The following is a 19409-nucleotide window of genomic DNA, read 5'->3' as shown; positions in this document are numbered from 1 at the left end:
ACAACCACTCTCTGGTGAACTGACTCTCCAGCAGACAGACCGACGATTCCAACAGAGAAGACAACGACATATGGGCGTAAATATATTGATTGCAATTATTCCCGACTGAGCGAGCGTTCCTGTGCAAAGGATTAGCATTTCAATTAATATAATTATCCGCTGTGAAGTGAAGCCATTTTGTCTTTCCAGCTCCTTTATCGGTCTCCACCCCTTTCCTTTGTCCACCAAGCCGTCATATTGGCTTAGCCCACTAGGGAATATTCCCTATCGTTGTTAGTAACCAATATCTGCTGTTTGTTTGTTTATGCATTTCTGTGATTAGTTAGTAAATAAATGATTAAGCCAATTGGTGTATAGATGATTTATAGTTTAGGCTGGGTTCGTGCAGATAAACAAGAATTCTATGAAGTTTGAAATGAGAGTGACGTAAGGTAAAGAATAATTAATTAATAGAAGACTAATTGATCAGATATTAAAATATCTGAAGAGTTATATTCGGAAAATTATAACTTTGTAATCTGAAGATTTTCCGTGGTGCCCCGACTTCCTAGTTTATTAAATTTACATGATAAGTTTAATCACGTAATAATAATTACAGATATTTGATAAAATAACAGTCTTCATCTTTAATGATGCCAAAGACACGACACGGTCCACAGGAGAGCCAGTTTCATCATAGCGCATGATGGTTTTTGCGACTGCACTTGAAGGAACTTTCAAAGTTCTTGAAATGTTCCGGATTGACTGACCTTCATGTCTTAAAGTAATGGTAAACTGTCATTTCTCTTTGCTTATTTGAGCTGTCCTCGTCATAATATGGACTTGGTCTTTTACCAAATAGGGCTATCTTCATTATACTACCCCTACCTTGTCACAACACAACTGACTGGCTCAAACACATTAAGAAGGCAAGAAATTCCACAAATTAACTTTTAACAAGGCACACCTGTTAATTGAAATGCATTCCAGGTGACTACCTCATGAAGCTGGTTGAGAGAATGCCAAGACTGTGCAAAGCTTTCATCAAGGCAAAGGGTGACTACTTTAAAGAATCTCTAATATAAAATATATTTTGATTTGTTTAACACTTTTTTGGTTACTACATGATTCCATATGTGTTATTTCAAAGTTTTGATGTCTAAACTATTATTCTACAATGTAGAAAATAGTAAAACATTAAGAAAATCTCTGAATGAGTAGGTGTGTCCAAACTTTTGACTGGTACTGTATGTACACTGCTCAAAAAAATAAAGGGAACACTTAAACAACACAATGTAACTCCAAGTCAATCACACTTCGGTGAAATCAAACTGTCCACTTAGGAAGCAACACTGATTGACAATAAATTTCACATGCTGTTGTGCAAATGGAATAGACAACAGGTGGAAATTATAGGCAATTAGCAAGACACCTCCAATAAAGGAGTGGTTCTGCAGGTGGGGACCACAGACCACTTCTCAGTTCCTATGCTTCCTGGCTGATGTTTTGGTCACTTTTGAATGCTGGCGGCGCTTTCACTCTAGTGGTAGCATGAGACGGAGTCTGCAACCCACACAAGTGGCTCAGGTAGTGCAGCTCATCCAGGATGGCACATCAATGTGAGCTGTGGCAAGAAGGTTTGCTGTGTCTGTCAGCGTAGTGTCCAGAGCATGGAGGCGCTACCAGGAGACAGGCCAGTACATCAGGAGACGTGGAGGAGGTCGTAGGAGGGCAACAATCCAGCAGCAGGACCGCTACCTCCACCTTTGTGCAAGGAGGAGCAGGAGGAGCACTGCCAGAGCCCTGCAAAATGACCTCCAGCAGGCCACAAATGTGCATGTGTCTGCTCAAACGGTCAGAAACAGACTCCATGAGGGTGGTATGAGGGCCCGACGTCCACAGGTGGGGGTTGTGCTTACAGCCCAACACCGTGCAGGACGTTTGGCATTTGCCAGAGAACACCAAGATTGGCAAATTCGCCACTGGCGCCCTGTGCTCTTCACAGATGAAAGCAGGTTCACACTGAGCACATGTGACAGACATGACAGAGTCTGGAGATGCCGTGGAGAACGTTCTGCTGCCTGCAACATCCTCCAGCATGACCGGTTTGGCGGTGGGTCAGTCATGGTGTGGGGTGACATTTCTTTGGGGGGCCGCACAGCCCTCCATGTGCTCGCCAGAGGTAGCCTGACTGCCATTAGGTACCGAAATGAGATCCTCAGACCCCTTGTGAGACCATATGCTGGTGCGGTTGGCCCTGGGTTCCTCCTAATGCAAGACAATGCTAGACCTCATGTGGCTGGAGTGTGTCAGCAGTTCCTGCAAGAGGAAGGCATTGATGCTATGGACTGGCCCGCCCGTTCCCCAGACCTGAATCCAATTGACCACATCTGGGACATCATGTCTCGCTCCATCCACCAACGCCACGTTGCACCACAGACTGTCCAGGAGTTGGCGGATGCTTTAGTCTAGGTCTGGGAGGAGATCCCTCATGAGACCATCCGCCACCTCATCAGGAGCATGCCCAGGCATTGTAGGGAGGTCATACAGGCACGTGGAGGCCACACACACTACTGAGCCTCATTTTCACTTGTTTTAAGGACATTACATCAAAGTTGGATCAGCCTGTAGTGTGGTTTTCCACTTTCATTTTGAGTGTGACTCCAAATCCAGACCTTCATGGGTTGATAAATTGGATTTTCATTGATAATTTTTGTGTGATTTTGTTGTCAGCACATTCAACTATGTAAAGAAAAAAGTATTTAATAAGATTATTTCTTTCATTCAGATCTAGGATGTGTTGTTTAAGTGTTCCCTTTATTTTTTTGAGCAGTATATATATATATTATTTTGTTACTGGTTTTGGTTTTTTATTAATAAAAATATATATGTATTTATAATTTTGGTTTTTGGACATAAAATCCCCAGGAAATGAGCTCAAAGTAATTTTTTATTTATGAAATCTGTTCCCAAGTATTCCTACGCATAAATAGAGGCATATGCAATCATATCCCTGTGTAAAGTTTGAAATTATTCTGTATTTGTCAATTACTATATCTGTTTGGGATTCTTGTTGTCATTTTGCTGTGTACAAATTATTTATAAGGCATATATTTGGGGACCCAGGCCTCCAGACCTGGGTTCAAATACTATTTGAAATATTTCAAATACTTTGAGCTTTTGCTCTAGTCTGCCTGGAGTACCAGATGATTGAGGATTACCGTTTTGCGACTATTCTATTTGTCCACTAAGCCAGACCTGCTCAGTCAAACACAGATTCAGTATTTTTAATTATTTCAAATAATATTTGAAACCAGGTCTTATGGCCTTCTCTCAGAGAGAACCAAAGCAATGAAAAGATTTTCATGAATAGAATGTCATACATCTTGAAAATTACTTCCTGCAGTACTGTTAAATAGGATGTGATAATGGCATTAGATATTTTAACCATATTTGCCTCAATCAATCAAATGTATTTATAAAGCTCTTTTTACATCAGTAGATGTCACAAAGTGCTTATACAGAAACCCAGCCTAAAGCCCTAAACAGCAAGCAATGCAGATGTAGAAGTACGGTGGCTAGGAAAAACTCCCTAGAAAGGCAGGAACCTAGGAAGAAACCTAGAAAGGAACCAGGCTCTGAGGGGTGGCCAGTCCTCTTCTGGCTGTGCAGGGTGGAGATTATAAGAGCACATGGCCATTTAAGGCCAGATTGTTCTTCAAGATGTTCAAACGTTCATAGATGACCAGCAGGGTCAAATAATAATCACAGTGCTTGTAGAGGGTGCAACAGGTCAGTACCTCAGGAGTAAATTGGCTTTTCAGTTGGCTTTTCATAGCCTCTGACTGTATTGTTGATGAATGTTCCCAGGGTGCCACCCTTGAAGAGATGCGACAGGCATTCCCTTTGCCAATGGGACCTCCTGGGGCTAAAGTAAGAACAATGTTCAAACTCTGCATGGTTCTATCTATGAATGAATCTAATGGGCATAGTCAGCTGCAGCATCTACACCCAACAACGACCTGGCAAGATGTGTATACTGTATATGTTGATTGATTGACATGGATGGATTGCTGGATGGATTGCTGGATTGGTGGGTGGATTGGTGGATGGATGGGTGGATTGGTGGATGGATGGATTGGTGGGTTGGTGGATGGATGGATGGTGGTGGGTTGATGGATGGATGGATGGATTGGTGGATGGATTGGTGGATCGGTAGATTTGAGGTTGGAGGGATTGGTGGGTTGGTGGATGGATTGATGGTGGGTTGGTGGATGGATGGATGGTGGGTTGGTGGATGGATGGATGAATGGTGGGTTGATGGATGGATGGATTGATTGGTGGGTTGGTGGATGGATGGATGAATGAATGGTGGGTTGGTGGATGGATGGATTATTGGTAGGTTGGTGGATGGATGGATGGATGGTGGGTTGGTGGATTGGTGGATGGATTAATGGTGAGTTGGTGGATGGATTGGTGGGTTTGTGGATGGATGGATGGATGGATGGTGTATTGATTGATTGATTACATATGATCCTATATAGGACATGTGATTTATATGAGTTGATATGATCCAATAGTGGCTAGCTGGGCTTAGCTTTAGGCTTGTATGTTGGAATGTGTTTGATATGCATTCTGAATGCATGTTTCCCTCTCTGCTCCTCTGTCTCTGTGTTAAGGGTCCACCAGGGATGAAGGTAAGAGATATTGCTGACATGACTTTATTGATGAGTGAAGATATAACTGATGTGGAATTTAAATGTCTACTTTATATGTTCAGGGAGAGCAAGGAGAGAGCGGATTGAAAGGAAAGAAAGTAATGTGTTCTCAGTAAAGAATAATGATTTATTCATGCTTATTCATGAAATGTATTATAAAGTGTTACCAAATATTGTTTCACACATCCAATCAGTGAAATGAAATAAGTGAGGACTTTGGAAATGACATTGTGTTGACCTGTCATCCTCCTGTTCCTCAGGGTGACGCTGGTCTTCCAGGGGAAGCAGCAGACATGAAGGTAGACATCTCAGAACTACATTAACAGCACATACATTTCATGGTAATCAACAAATCATGGGATTCTTTTTTTTTTTTTTTCTCCTTCCCAGAACATTGAAGTCATGTTTGAAGACTATGGCATAAGGGTAAGCTCTTGACTCCGAATCCCAAACAGTTTTGTAGTTCAAAGAGTTTTTCATTTCACTGCCCAAGGTGGCTGTCTCATTAAGAAAGACTCTGTTTCCCAGCTGCCCTTGCTGAAGGCACTGATTGACAGGCTGCTGCAGGACGGCATGGAGGAGCTTCTGCAGGAGCTAACCACCTCTAGGAGAGTCAATGAGAAGGAGAAACACAGCTCCAACATTATCACTGACTACACAGTATGTACACAGTCCATGCATATCTCTTCATCCCTAATCACACCAGGGGACATGCCTGGTCATTTAGTGGGTTATTCCTGGGAGAAGTTCAATGAGGAAAATTGGAATTGGAATGTCAATTCTCTTTCTGAATTGACTGAATTGAAATGTAATTTACCATAACCCTGGTGACAAACAAGCCTGGTGTCAGAACTCTTAGTTAGTGCTAGACTCATGAGTGTGTTAGTGCTGGACTCATGAGTGTGTTAGTGCTGGACTCATGAGTGTGTTAGTGCTGGACTCATGAGTGTGTTAGTGCTGGACTCATGAGTGTGTTAGTGTATGACTCATGAGTGTGTTAGTGTATGACTCATGAGTGTGTTAGTGTATGACTCATGAGTGTGTTAGTGTATGACTCATGAGTGTGTTAGTGCTGGACTCATGAGTGTGTTAGTGCTGGACTCATGAGTGTGTTAGTGTATGACTCATGAGTGTGTTAATGTATGACTCATGAGTGTGTTAGTGTATGACTCATGAGTGTGTTAGTGCTGGACTCATGAGTGTGTTAGTGTATGGACTCATGAGTGTGTTAGTGCTGGACTCATGAGTGTGTTAGTGTTGGACTCATGAGTGTGTTAGTGCTGGACTCATGAGTGTGTTAGTGCTGGACTCATGAGTGTGTTAGTGCTGGACTCATGAGTGTGTTAGTGTTGGACTCATGAGTGTGTTAGTGCTGGACTCATGAGTGTGTTAGTGCTGGACTCATGAGTGTGTGTTTTGAACAGAGAACTGTAAAGTATGAGATCTCCAAGGAGCCTCTGACAGAGATGGACACCATAGAGGAGGCAGTTGATTCTGACCTAGACAGACAGCTACCAGAACCTAACTCTGTAAGTATCCACTCCAAACATGCTACATGACATAGGAAACGCTTTCCCTCACACATATTAAGCCTAACCCTAACACAACAAAAGCTAGTTCTATGGAGATTCTCAATTGAGCATTGTTTTTAGTCCAGGACTAGTCTTTATCTGTATCCCAGAAATCAACCCATATTGTAAAGCCCAGTCTAATTATGTATCCGAACAGATAAACTGTTGTACTACAGTATGTAGTTATTCATCCAGTTCTCTATCTCATGAAGGATGCTTTGGATGAAACGGCAGAGGACCCCACATTCTGGAGCCTCACCACTCTTAATGGTCTTAAAGGGGTCCAAGACGTGGGGAGGATAGAGAGCACCTCTAAGGGGACAGAGGGGACACTGACAGTGGACGAGGACTTCAGTGAAGCTCCCTCGCCCAAGTTGACTTTATCAAACTCAACATTTAACAACACTACGTCTGAAGAGGTAAGGGGTACCTCTTCTACTCAAACCCCACAACCAAACACTGTCTCTACTGAAAACCCTCAACCAAACACTGTCTCTACTGAAAACCCTCAACCAAACACTGTCTCTACTGAAAACCCTCAACCAAACACTGTCTCTACTGAAAACCCTCAACCAAACACTGTCTCTACCGAAAACCCTCAACCAAACACTGTCTCTACTGAAAACCCTCAACCAAACACTGTCTCTACTGAAAACCCTCAACCAAACACTGTCTCTACTGAAAACCCTCAACCAAACACTGTCTCTACTGAGAACCCTCAACCAAACACTGCCTCTACTGAAAACCCTCAGCCAAATACTGTCTCTACTGAAAACCCTCAACCAAACACTGTCTCTACTGAAAACCCTCAACCAAACATTGTCTCTACTGAAAACCCTCAACCAAACACTGTCTCTACTGAAAACCCTCAACCAAACACTGTCTCTACCGAAAACCCTCAACCAAACACTGTCTCTACTGAAAACCCTCAACCAAACACTGTCTCTACTGAAAACCCTCAACCAAACACTGTCTCTACTGAAAACCCTCAACCAAACACTGTCTCTACTGAAAACCCTCAACCAAACACTGCCTCTACTGAAAACCCTCAGCCAAACACTGTCTCTACTGAAAACCCTCAACCAAACACTGTCTCTACTGAAAACCCTCAACCAAACACTGTCTCTACTGAAAACCCTCAACCAAACACTGTCTCTACTGAAAACCCTCAGCCAAACACTGTCTCTATTGAAAACCCTCAGCCAAACACTGTCTCTATTGAAAACCCTCAACCAAACACTGTCTCTACTGAAAACCCTCAGCCAAACACTGTCTCTATTGAAAACCCTCAGCCAAACACTGTCTCTACTGAAAACCCTCAGCCAAACACTGTCTCTACTGAAAACCCTCAACCAAACACTGTCTCTACTGAAAACCCTCCACCAAACACTGTCTCTACTGAAAATCCTCAGCCAAACACTGTCTCTACTGAAAACCCTCAACCAAACACTGTCTCTACTGAAAACCCTCAACCAAACACTGTCTCTACTGAAAACCCTCAGCCAAACACTGTCTCTACTGAAAACCCTCAACCAAACACTGTCTCTATTGAAAACCCTCAACCAAACACTGTCTCTACTGAAAACCCTCAACCAAACACTGTCTCTACTGAAAACCCTCAACCAAACACTGTCTCTACTGAAAACCCTCAACCAAACACTGTCTCTACTGAAAACCCTCAACCAAACACTGCCTCTACTGAAAACCCTCAGCCAAACACTGTCTCTACTGAAAACCCTCAACCAAACACTGTCTCTACTGAAAACCCTCAAACAAACACTGTCTCTACTGAAAACCCTCAACCAAACACTGTCTCTACTGAAAACCCTCAGCCAAACACTGTCTCTATTGAAAACCCTCAGCCAAACACTGTCTCTATTGAAAACCCTCAACCAAACACTGTCTCTACTGAAAACCCTCAACCAAACACTGTCTCTACTGAAAACCCTCAGCCAAACACTGTCTCTATTGAAAACCCTCAGCCAAACACTGTCTCTACTGAAAACCCTCAACCAAACACTGTCTCTACTGAAAACCCTCAACCAAACACTGTCTCTACTGAAAACCCTCAACCAAACACTGTCTCTACTGAAAACCCTCAACCAAACACTGTCTCTACTGAAAATCCTCAGCCAAACACTGTCTCTACTGAAAACCCTCAACCAAACACTGTCTCTACTGAAAACCCTCAACCAAACACTGTCTCTACTGAAAACCCTCAGCCAAACACTGTCTCTACTGAAAACCCTCAACCAAACACTGTCTCTACTGAAAATCCTCAGCCAAACACTGTCTCTACTGAAAACCCTCAGCCAAACACTGTCTCTACTGAAAACCCTCAGCCAAACAGGGGCTGTCAAATTGACTTTTAAAAGTGAACTATGAATAGTACAAGATCTCTCTCTCTGTGTGTGTGTGTGTGTGTGTGTGTGTGTGTGTGTGTGTGTGTGTGTGTGTGTGTGTGTGTGTGTGTGTGTGTGTGTGTGTGTGTGTGTGTGTGTGTGTGTGTGTGTGTGTGTGTTAGAGGGTCTCTGAGGTACCAGGGGCAATAGTAGAAACTGTTCTCCTCAGTGGGGAAGACTCCTTGAAGAAAAAGAAGAGTCGAGAACGGAAGGTGATGTCACTACAAATAGATCCTGTTTTTTATACATTTGATAAACACAACCTTGTTGCATTCAAATCAATTTCAAAATTTGAGAAAAGAGTGTAATTTGAATTTGGACATAAATTATGCAATTAAATTTAAGTTGTTCACAACCTATTTGTATTCATGACTATACAAACAAATGTTATATTTAAATAGGTCTAAATAGATACTGTAAAAGAAAATATGTAAACTTACCCTTTAACATTTTCTAAAATGTACATATTTTTTGGGCGATCATTTTCTCTCCCATTAATCAGGCCATGACACAGATATAAATATCTTTGACCATAACTACTACGACATGTTAGATCTGTATTTCCTATAAAGCATTACAACTTTTAACTGTGAAATTCTGAACCAGGGCAAGGGACAGAAAGGACGACATAAGAGGCAAAGAGAACGCCTGGTAAACGCCCCAACTAAAGATGTAGTCAAAATAACCATATAAACGCCCAAACTAAACATGTCTAACATTTACGTTGTTACAGTCTGTTGCTAAGCATGTCACCCTTAACCTGTTTTAACCTCAACTACTTCAAATGACAGTGAGAAAATAATTACTATCATTTCTTTCTCAGCAAACATAACTTTTATCGAATTCTAAACCTAAGTTAAAACTAACCTTATTAAACTGTACTTGCTGTGCCTAACTTGACCAATAAAAGCTATTAAATCATTATAACAGACATTTTAAAATGGCTAAAAGCATGCATTTTTTTCTCCTAACTTGCTTTTTTGTTTTGTCCTTATTGTTTAAGACTTGTAAGTCATGTCCTGTACTCTCTCTTTGCTGCTTTGCGTCAAATACATGATTATGATAGACATGTTTATGAAAGATATCTCCTCTTGATCCCATTTACATATGGGACTCAGCTTTTTCTCTCCTCTCTAAAGACGAGTACGGAGGAGGAGGAGGAAGCGGAGGAGGAGGAATTATACGATGGGGAAGAGTACAGTTATGAATATGAGGTGAGTAACATTCCTAATTATTTGATTGGTACATATTATTAATCCTAACTACAGTATTAATTCTGTGGGTGTACACCCTATGACGTCACCTCAGGTATCAGGGTTGGAATTACACATTTACCTCATAGGGCTGCCCATTAGCCAGCAGCGTACCACCCTGCATCCCACTGCCGGCTTGCTTCTGAAGCTAAGCAGGGTTGGTCCTGGTCAGTCCCTGGATGGGAGACCAGATGCTGCTGGAAGTGGTGTTGGAGGGCCAGTAGGAGGCACTCTTTCCTCTGGTCTAAAAAATACCCCAATGCCCCAGGGCAGTGATTGGGGACACTGCCCTGTGTAGGGTGCTGTCTTTCGGATGGGACGTTAAACGGGTGTCCTGACTCTCTGAGGTCATTAAAGATCCAATGGCACTTATCGTAAGTGTAGGGGTGTTAACCCCAGTGTCCTGGCTAAATTCCCAATCTGTCCCTCATACCATCATGGTCACCTAATCATCCCCAGCTCACAATTGGCTCATTCATCCCCCTTCTCTCCCCTGAAACTATTCCCCAGGTCGTTGCTGTAAATGAGAATGTGTTCTCAGTCAACTTTCCTGGTAAAATAGCGAATAAAATTACCCACACCAATACTTTGAGTCTTATAGCAGTGCCCTGATTGTGTTATGGTAGTGATCAGCATAGTGTGGAAACTCTCCAAACGAAAAATGATTACTGAGTTAAAAGAAGGTAGCTGAAACTCTATTACTCTGATGCAATACATGTATTAATGAGTCCATCACACACATTCATGAGGAGGGTGTGTAGTTGACCTTGCATGTGTACATCTCTAGAGACAAAATGAGGAAGTCATACAGTTGATTAGGGTCCCCCACCCATTTCCCTGAAAATAATTAATTACTAGGAATTCATTAGTTTCTGATTATATGCCAGTGTATTGATGACATACCACACCTGTTATTAATTGTGGTTTGCGTGTCGAACTCAGATGACTGTCTCACTCACCAGTAATGCTGTCATTATTTTGTGATGTTCAAAAAATATTTTTGAATGGAATGTTTTTCATAGTTTTTCTTAATATTTGTTAAAGGATTCCACAGATGATCCCTTATTGTCAGTGGAAAATCAAGGGGAGTTTGAAATCACAACAGAAAGCACACTACATGGAATGAGCAAAGAGGTGAACACTTTTTCTTTGCCACTGTATCTCTAGATATAGAAAAATGATAGTAAAGACAACGGATAGTAAAACATGTCATTTTCATTTTGACCTTTGAACCAGGAAATGTACATACAGAATTCTGTCCAATAGTGGTCATTACTGATTATATGTCAATGTTTCTTAGAGTGGCCTGACAACTTTAGGTCCATATCCATCCCAGTCACCGGGTGACAGTGAAAAGGTATGAAACTGGAGCTCTTTTCCTGAGATACTTTGTAAAGTGCAAACTGTGTCAAGCAGAGCCAGCACCATGGACAGCTCTGAGTTGAGTGGTAGAAGGCTATGTGACGTGTGTGTGTGTGTGTTTGCTGTATTATATATTGTTCTTGAAACATGCTACATTTTGTTCCAAAGCAGGGGGACTTCATCACACCTATCCTTCCCAGCACAACGGAAGAAACAGAGAAGGTAAGTCTATGACTGACTGCAAGATTCTACCTGACACTTTACTAACCATGATCCTGAGGGATATGGGGTGTAAATAGAGACCACTAGACTTGTATTCGTCTTTACTAACCATGATCCTGAGGGATATGGGGTGTAAATGGACACAACTAGACTTCTATTCGTCTTTACTAACCATGATCCTGAGGGATATGGGGTGTAAATGGACACAACTAGACTTGTATTCGTCTTTACTAACCATCCTGAGGGATATGGGGTGTAAATGGACACCCCTAGACTTCTATTCGTCTTTACTAACCATCCTGAGGGATATGGGGTGTAAATGGACACAACTAGACTTCTAATCGTCTTTACTAACCATCCTGACGGATATGGGGTGTAAATGGACACAACTAGACTTCTAATCGTCTTTACTAACCATCCTGGGGGATATGGGGTGTAAATGGACACACCTAGACTTCTATTCGTCTTTACTAACCATCCTGGGGGATATGGGGTGTAAATGGACACACCTAGACTTCTATTCGTCTTTACTAACCATCCTGAGGGATATGGGGTGTAAATGGACACAACTAGACTTCTTTTCGTCTTTACTAACCATCCTGAGGGATATGGAGTGTAAATGGACACAACTAGACTTCTATTCGTCTTTACTAACCATCCTGAGGGATATGGGGTGTAAATGGACACACCTAGACTTCTATTCGTCTTTACTAACCATCCTGAGGGATATGGGGTGTAAATGGACACAACTAGACTTCTATTCGTCTTTACTAACCATCCTGAGGGATATGGGGTGTAAATGGACACAACTAGACTTCTATTCGTCTTTACTAACCATCCTGAGGGATATGGAGTGTAAATGGACTCAACTAGACTTCTATTCGTCTTTACTAACCATCCTGAGGGATATGGGGTGTAAATGGACACACCTAGACTTCTATTCGTCTTTACTAACCATCCTGAGGGATATGGGGTGTAAATGGACACAACTAGACTTCTATTCGTCTTTACTAACCATCCTGAGGGATATGGAGTGTAAATGGACACAACTAGACTTCTAATCGTCTTTACTAACCATCCTGGGGGATATGGGGTGTAAATGGACACACCTAGACTTCTATTCGTCTTTACTAATGGTGTTTCAGTCCATGCATGCCTCCGTTGGACTGTGGGTGTATGAATGTGATGCAAAGTGCTTTGATCCAGTGATTATCATTGGCGTTCCAATACAAAGGTTGTAGGTAATTGATATCATTTATATTTTCTAACTTATCTTCTTTATGTGTTTCTTGGTTGAATAGATTTTCCCAAAAGAAAGCCCTGCCCAGTGTTCAATAACATGAATAAATAGTCAGATAGTGTCATTATAATGATTGGCCAACCATCTTAGTGATCTGAGCACTTGTCATCACTGCGTACATTGAGAGTTTTCATCTGACTAACAACTGTGAACATTTCACCAGTGCAAAAGGTACCACAATTCCAATTTTAAACAATAATTATTAGGCCTGCGTGATAAAAATGTATTTAAAGACTTAAATAAACTAAATGTATATTTGACTTAAAGATTTAACACAACTGGGCCAACTTACAATGGAAGACATACATACTGTATCCTAGCATGCATTGTGGCATGAACTCTGAACTTTGCCTGAATGGTAATGTCAAGAGCTGCAACCAAAATGAACTTTTCCAATGGCACTTTTAGCTCACTGGGCTACCCATTACCCACACCAATACTTTGGGTCTTATAGCAGTGCCCTGATTGTGTTATGGTAGTGATCAGCGTAGTGTGGAAACTCTCCTAATTCAAACTCTACAAACTCAAATGATTACTGAGTTAAAAGAAGGTAGCTGAAACTCTATTACTCTGATCCAATACATGTATTAATGAGTCCATCACACACATTCATGAGGAGGGTGTGTAGTTGACCTTGCATGTGTACATCTCTAGAGACAAAATGAGGAAGTCATACAGTTGATTAGGGTCCCCACCCATTTCCCTGAAAATAATTAATTACTAGGAATTGATTAGTTTCTGATTATATGCCAGTGTATTGATGACATACCACACCTGTTATTAATTGTGGTTTGCGTGTCGAACTCAGATGACTGTCTCACTCACCAGTAATGCTGTCATTATTTTGTGATGTTCAAAAAATATTTTTGAATGGAATGTTTTTCATAGTTTTTCTTAATATTTGTTAAAGGATTCCACAGATGATCCCTTATTGTCAGTGGAAAATCAAGGGGAGTTTGAAATCACAACAGAAAGCACACTACATGGAATGAGCAAAGAGGTGAACACTTTTTCTTTGCCACTGTATCTCTAGATATAGAAAAATGATAGTAAAGACAATGGATAGTAAAACATGTCATTTTCATTTTGACCTTTGAACCAGGAAATGTACATACAGCATTCTGTCCAGTAGTGGTCATTACTGATTATATGTCAATGTTTCTTAGAGTGGCCTGACAACTTTAGGTCCATATCCATCCCAGTCACCGGGTGACAGTGAAAAGGTATGAAACTGGAGCTCTTTTCCTGAGATACTTTGTAAAGTGCAAACTGTGTCAAGCAGAGCCAGCACCATGGACAGCTCTGAGTTGAGTGGTAGAAGGATATGCGACGTGTGTGTGTGTGTGTGTTTGCTGTATTATATATTGTTCTTGAAACATGCTACATTTTGTTCCAAAGCAGGGGGACTTCATCACACCTATCCTTCCCAGCACAACGGAAGAAACAGAGAAGGTAAGTCTATGACTGACTGCATGATTCTACCTGACACTTTACTAACCATGATCCTGAGGGATATGGGGTGTAAATAGAGACCACTAGACTTGTATTCGTCTTTACTAACCATGATCCTGAGGGATATGGGGTGTAAATGGACACAACTAGACTTCTATTCGTCTTTACTAACCATGATCCTGAGGGATATGGGGTGTACATGGACACAACTAGACTTGTATTCGTCTTTACTAACCATCCTGAGGGATATGGGGTGTAAATGGACACACCTAGACTTCTATTCGTCTTTACTAACCATCCTGAGGGATATGGGGTGTAAATGGACACAACTAGACTTCTAATCGTCTTTACTAACCATCCTGAGGGATATGGGGTGTAAATGGACACAACTAGACTTCTAATCGTCTTTACTAACCATCCTGGGGGATATGGGGTGTAAATGGACACACCTAGACTTCTATTCGTCTTTACTAACCATCCTGAGGGATATGGGGTGTAAATGGACACAACTAGACTTCTAATCGTCTTTACTAACCATCCTGGGGGATATGGGGTGTAAATGGACACAACTAGACTTCTATTCGTCTTTACTAACCATCCTGAGGGATATGGAGTGTAAATGGACACAACTAGACTTCTATTCGTCTTTACTAACCATCCTGAGGGATATGGGGTGTAAATGGACACACCTAGACTTCTATTCGTCTTTACTAACCATCCTGAGGGATATGGGGTGTAAATGGACACAACTAGACTTCTATTCGTCTTTACTAACCATCCTGAGGGATATGGGGTGTAAATGGACACAACTAGACTTCTATTCATCTTTACTAACCATCCTGAGGGATATGGGGTGTAAATGGACACAACTAGACTTCTATTCGTCTTTACTAACCATCCTGAGGGATATGGAGTGTAAATGGACACAACTAGACTTCTATTCGTCTTTACTAACCATTCTGAGGGATATGGGGTGTAAATGGACACACCTAGACTTCTATTCGTCTTTACTAACCATCCTGAGGGATATGGGGTGTAAATGGACACAACTAGACTTCTACTCGTCTTTACTAACCATCCTGAGGGATATGGGGTGTAAATGGACACAACTAGACTTCTATTCATCTTTACTAACCATCCTGGGGGATATGTGGTGTAAATGGACACACCTAGACTTCTATTCGTCTTTACTAACCATCCTGGGGGATATGGGGTGTAAATGGACACACCTAGACTTCTATTCGTCTATACTAATGGTGTTTCAGTCCATGCATGCCTCCGTTGGACTGTGGGTGTATGAATGTGATGCAAAGTGCTTTGATCCAGTGATTATCATTGGCGTTCCAATACAAAGGTTGTAGGTAATTGATATCATTTATATTTTCTAACTTATCTTCTTTATGTGTTTCTTGGTTGATTAGATTTTCCCAAAAGAAAGCCCTGCCCAGTGTTCAATAACATGAATACATAGTCTGATTGTGTCATTATAATGATTGGCCAACCATCTTAGTGATCTGAGCACTTGTCATCACTGCGTACATTGAGAGTTTTCATCTGACTAACAACTGTGAACATTTCACCAGTGCAAAAGGTACCACAATTCCAATTTTAAACAATAATTATTAGGCCTGCGTGATAAAAATGTATTTAAAGACTTAAATAAACTAAATGTATATTTGACTTAAAGATTTAACACAACTGGGCCAACTTACAATGGAAGACATACATACTGTATCCTAGCATGCATTGTGGCATGAACTCTGAACTTTGCCTGAATGGTAATGTCAAGAGCTGCAACCAAAATGAACTTTTCCAATGGCACTTTTAGCTCACTGGGCTACCCATTACCCACACCAATACTTTGGGTCTTATAGCAGTGCCCTGATTGTGTTATGGTAGTGATCAGCGTAGTGTGGAAACCCTCCTAATTCAAACTCTACAAACTCAAATGATTACTGAGTTAAAAGAAGGTAGCTGAAACTCTATTACTCTGATCCAATACATGTATTAATGAGTCCATCACACACATTCATGAGGAGGGTGTGTAGTTGACCTTGCATGTGTACATCTCTAGAGACAAACTGAGGAAGTCATACAGTTGATTAGGGTCCCCACCCATTTCCCTGAAAATAATTAATTACTAGGAATTCATTAGTTTCTGATTATATGCCAGTGTATTGATGACATACCACACCTGTTATTAATTGTGGTTTGCGTGTCGAACTCAGATGACTGTCTCACTCACCAGTAATGCTGTCATTATTTTGTGATGTTCAAAAAATATTTTTGAATGGAATGTTTTTCATAGTTTTTCTTAATATTTGTTAAAGGATTCCACAGATGATCCCTTATTGTCAGTGGAAAATCAAGGGGAGTTTGAAATCACAACAGAAAGCACACTACATGGAATGAGCAAAGAGGTGAACACTTTTTCTTTGCCACTGTATCTCTAGATATAGAAAAATGATAGTAAAGACAATGGATAGTAAAACATGTCATTTTCATTTTGACCTTTGAACCAGGAAATGTACATACAGCATTCTGTCCAGTAGTGGTCATTACTGATTATATGTCAATGTTTCTTAGAGTGGCCTGACAACTTTAGGTCCATATCCATCCCAGTCACCGGGTGACAGTGAAAAGGTATGAAACTGGAGCTCTTTTCCTGAGATACTTTGTAAAGTGCAAACTGTGTCAAGCAGAGCCAGCACCATGGACAGCTCTGAGTTGAGTGGTAGAAGGCTATGTGACGTGTGTGTGTGTGTGTTTGCTGTATTATATATTGTTCTTGAAACATGCTACATTTTGTTCCAAAGCAGGGGGACTTCATCACACCTATCCTTCCCAGCACAACGGAAGAAACAGAGAAGGTAAGTCTATGACTGACTGCATGATTCTACCTGACACTTTACTAACCATGATCCTGAGGGATATGGGGTGTAAATAGAGACCACTAGACTTGTATTCGTCTTTACTAACCATGATCCTGAGGGATATGGGGTGTAAATAGAGACCACTAGACTTGTATTCGTCTTTACTAACCATGATCCTGAGGGATATGGGGTGTAAATGGACACAACTAGACTTCTATTCGTCTTTACTAACCATGATCCTGAGGGATATGGGGTGTAAATAGAGACCACTAGACTTGTATTCGTCTTTACTAACCATCCTGAGGGATATGGGGTGTAAATAGACACAACTAGACTTCTATTCGTCTTGACTAACCATCCTGAGGGATATGGAGTGTAAATGGACACAACTAGACTTATATTCGTCTTGACTAACCATCCTGAGGGATATGGGGTGTAAATGGACACAACTAGACTTCTATTCGTCTTTACTAACCATCCTGAGGGATATGGAGTGTAAATGGACACAACTAGACTTCTATTCGTCTTTACTAACCATCCTGAGGGATATGGAGTGTAAATGGACACAACTAGACTTCTATTCGTCTTTACTAACCATCCTGAGGGATATGGGGTATAAATGGACACAGCTAGACTTCTATTCATCTTTACTAACCATCCTGGGGAAATGGGGTGTAAATGGACACAGCTAGACTTCTATTCATCTTTACTAATGGTGTTCCAGTCCATGCATGCCTCCGTTGGACTGTGGGTGTATGAATGTGATGCAAAGTGCTTTGATCCAGTGATTATCATTGGCGTTCCAATACAAAGGTTGTAGGTAATTGATATCATTTATATTTTCTAACTTATCTTCTTTATGTGTTTCTTGGTTTAATAGATTTTCCCAAAAGAAAGCCCTGCCCAGTGTTCAATAACATGAATAAATAGTCAGATTGTGTCATTATAATGATTGGCCAACCATCTTAGTGATCTGAGCACTTGTCATCACTGCGTACATTGAGATCTTTCATCTGACTAACAACTGTGAACATTTCACCAGTGCAAAAGGTACCACAATTCCAATTGTAATTTTAAACAATAAATATCAGGCCTGCATTATAAAAAAAAGTATTTAAAGACATTTGATTAAAAGATTGGACACAACTGGGCCAACTTTCAATGGAAGACATCCATATACCAGCATGCATTGAGCATGACCTCTGAACTTTGCGTGAATGGGAATGTCAAGAGCTGCAAACAAAATATGAACGCTTCATGAGTGAATTTATACACATACTGATTAAAGCGTTTTTTCTGTTTTTTTGTTTACTTATTTTTTTTAACACAGGACCTTTCCTAAATCCACAAAGATTGAGACTGTAGATTTGTAAGCACGGAGTTTTTGTATAAACTGTGAAGTGAAGTGTATCGCTGGTGAGGAGCAGTCTACCCTTAACCTGACCAGCATAACATGAGGAGGGACTTCGCTTCGTCGCGCAATGATGATGTCATTTGTCCAATGTCACTCGTCCAATGCCACTTCTATGACCAGAATAGTTTCTTATACTTAGTCCAAGTACCTAAAAGATGAACAATACATAGGTAAAGCTAAGTTAAATCAAGACAGTGTATTATATAACGATTATTGGACTAATAAATTCTTCCATCAGATGTCAGTGTTATTTTAGCGTTGACTTTGCATAAACTAATTTATTTATTAAAGAAGTTCAAAATGTTACATTGGACCTAAGCTATAGTATAGCTTCTCTCTGTCGCTTCAGTATTCCAACACTTTTACCTCCTCGTAATTTGTTCAACCATATTCTAATGTTTTCAGTGTATCGCTGCTTATCAATTCCTCAACCAAACGTTATTTAACTGAAAACATGGAAATAGATTGTATTTTGTTCCTTTTCTGTATTAGTTACTACTTTTTCCAATGAAATGTGTTTCCATCATATTCTTCAGAATATTTAGTATTCAAACCTGTTTTCACTGGTGAAATTTTGGCAGTCTAAAGTTCTCCCTTTGTATTTAACCTCTCTGTGTGCATGTAAGTAAATGTTCAAATGATCAAAAGTCTTTGTGTCTTCTTTCATCTAACATTAGCCTGTAATACATTTCTGATACATCAGAATCTGAAGCGACATATTCACTTGATCCAGGGCTGCGCACAGACGCACACACACACACTCACACACGCTCATGAGTGGGACACTACGGCTGTAGGCCAAGCACCATGGGAACTCCCCACAGTGGTAATGGCACATCAATGACTTATGATCAATGACTCAT

At 40.8% G+C, this 19409-nt stretch overlaps 1 protein-coding gene across 1 annotated transcript in view; it reads left to right on the top strand.

Annotated features, from left to right (window-relative positions):
- Positions 1–19409, top strand: part of LOC106576558 (uncharacterized) — a 101040-nt gene that overhangs the window by 77453 nt on the left and 4178 nt on the right. The window contains exons 65-83 of the mRNA XM_045722260.2: positions 3850–3912; positions 4659–4676; positions 4958–4996; positions 5088–5123; positions 5226–5357; positions 6122–6226; positions 6481–6687; positions 8793–8882; positions 9277–9321; positions 9810–9884; positions 10968–11057; positions 11224–11280; positions 11454–11507; positions 13718–13807; positions 13974–14030; positions 14206–14259; positions 16590–16679; positions 16846–16902; positions 17076–17129. Coding sequence (XP_045578216.2) covers positions 3850–3912; positions 4659–4676; positions 4958–4996; positions 5088–5123; positions 5226–5357; positions 6122–6226; positions 6481–6687; positions 8793–8882; positions 9277–9321; positions 9810–9884; positions 10968–11057; positions 11224–11280; positions 11454–11507; positions 13718–13807; positions 13974–14030; positions 14206–14259; positions 16590–16679; positions 16846–16902; positions 17076–17129 — 1413 coding nt within the window. The remainder of the gene's footprint in view (positions 1–3849; positions 3913–4658; positions 4677–4957; positions 4997–5087; positions 5124–5225; positions 5358–6121; positions 6227–6480; positions 6688–8792; positions 8883–9276; positions 9322–9809; positions 9885–10967; positions 11058–11223; positions 11281–11453; positions 11508–13717; positions 13808–13973; positions 14031–14205; positions 14260–16589; positions 16680–16845; positions 16903–17075; positions 17130–19409) is intronic.

The sequence above is a fragment of the Salmo salar genome, chromosome 07 (genome assembly GCF_965601325.2).
Source record: "Salmo salar chromosome 07, fSalSal1, whole genome shotgun sequence".
Taxonomy (NCBI): Eukaryota; Metazoa; Chordata; class Actinopteri; order Salmoniformes; family Salmonidae; genus Salmo; species Salmo salar.
The sequence above is the reverse complement of the archived record's forward strand: the minus strand, read 5'-3'. Positions and strand labels throughout refer to the sequence as shown.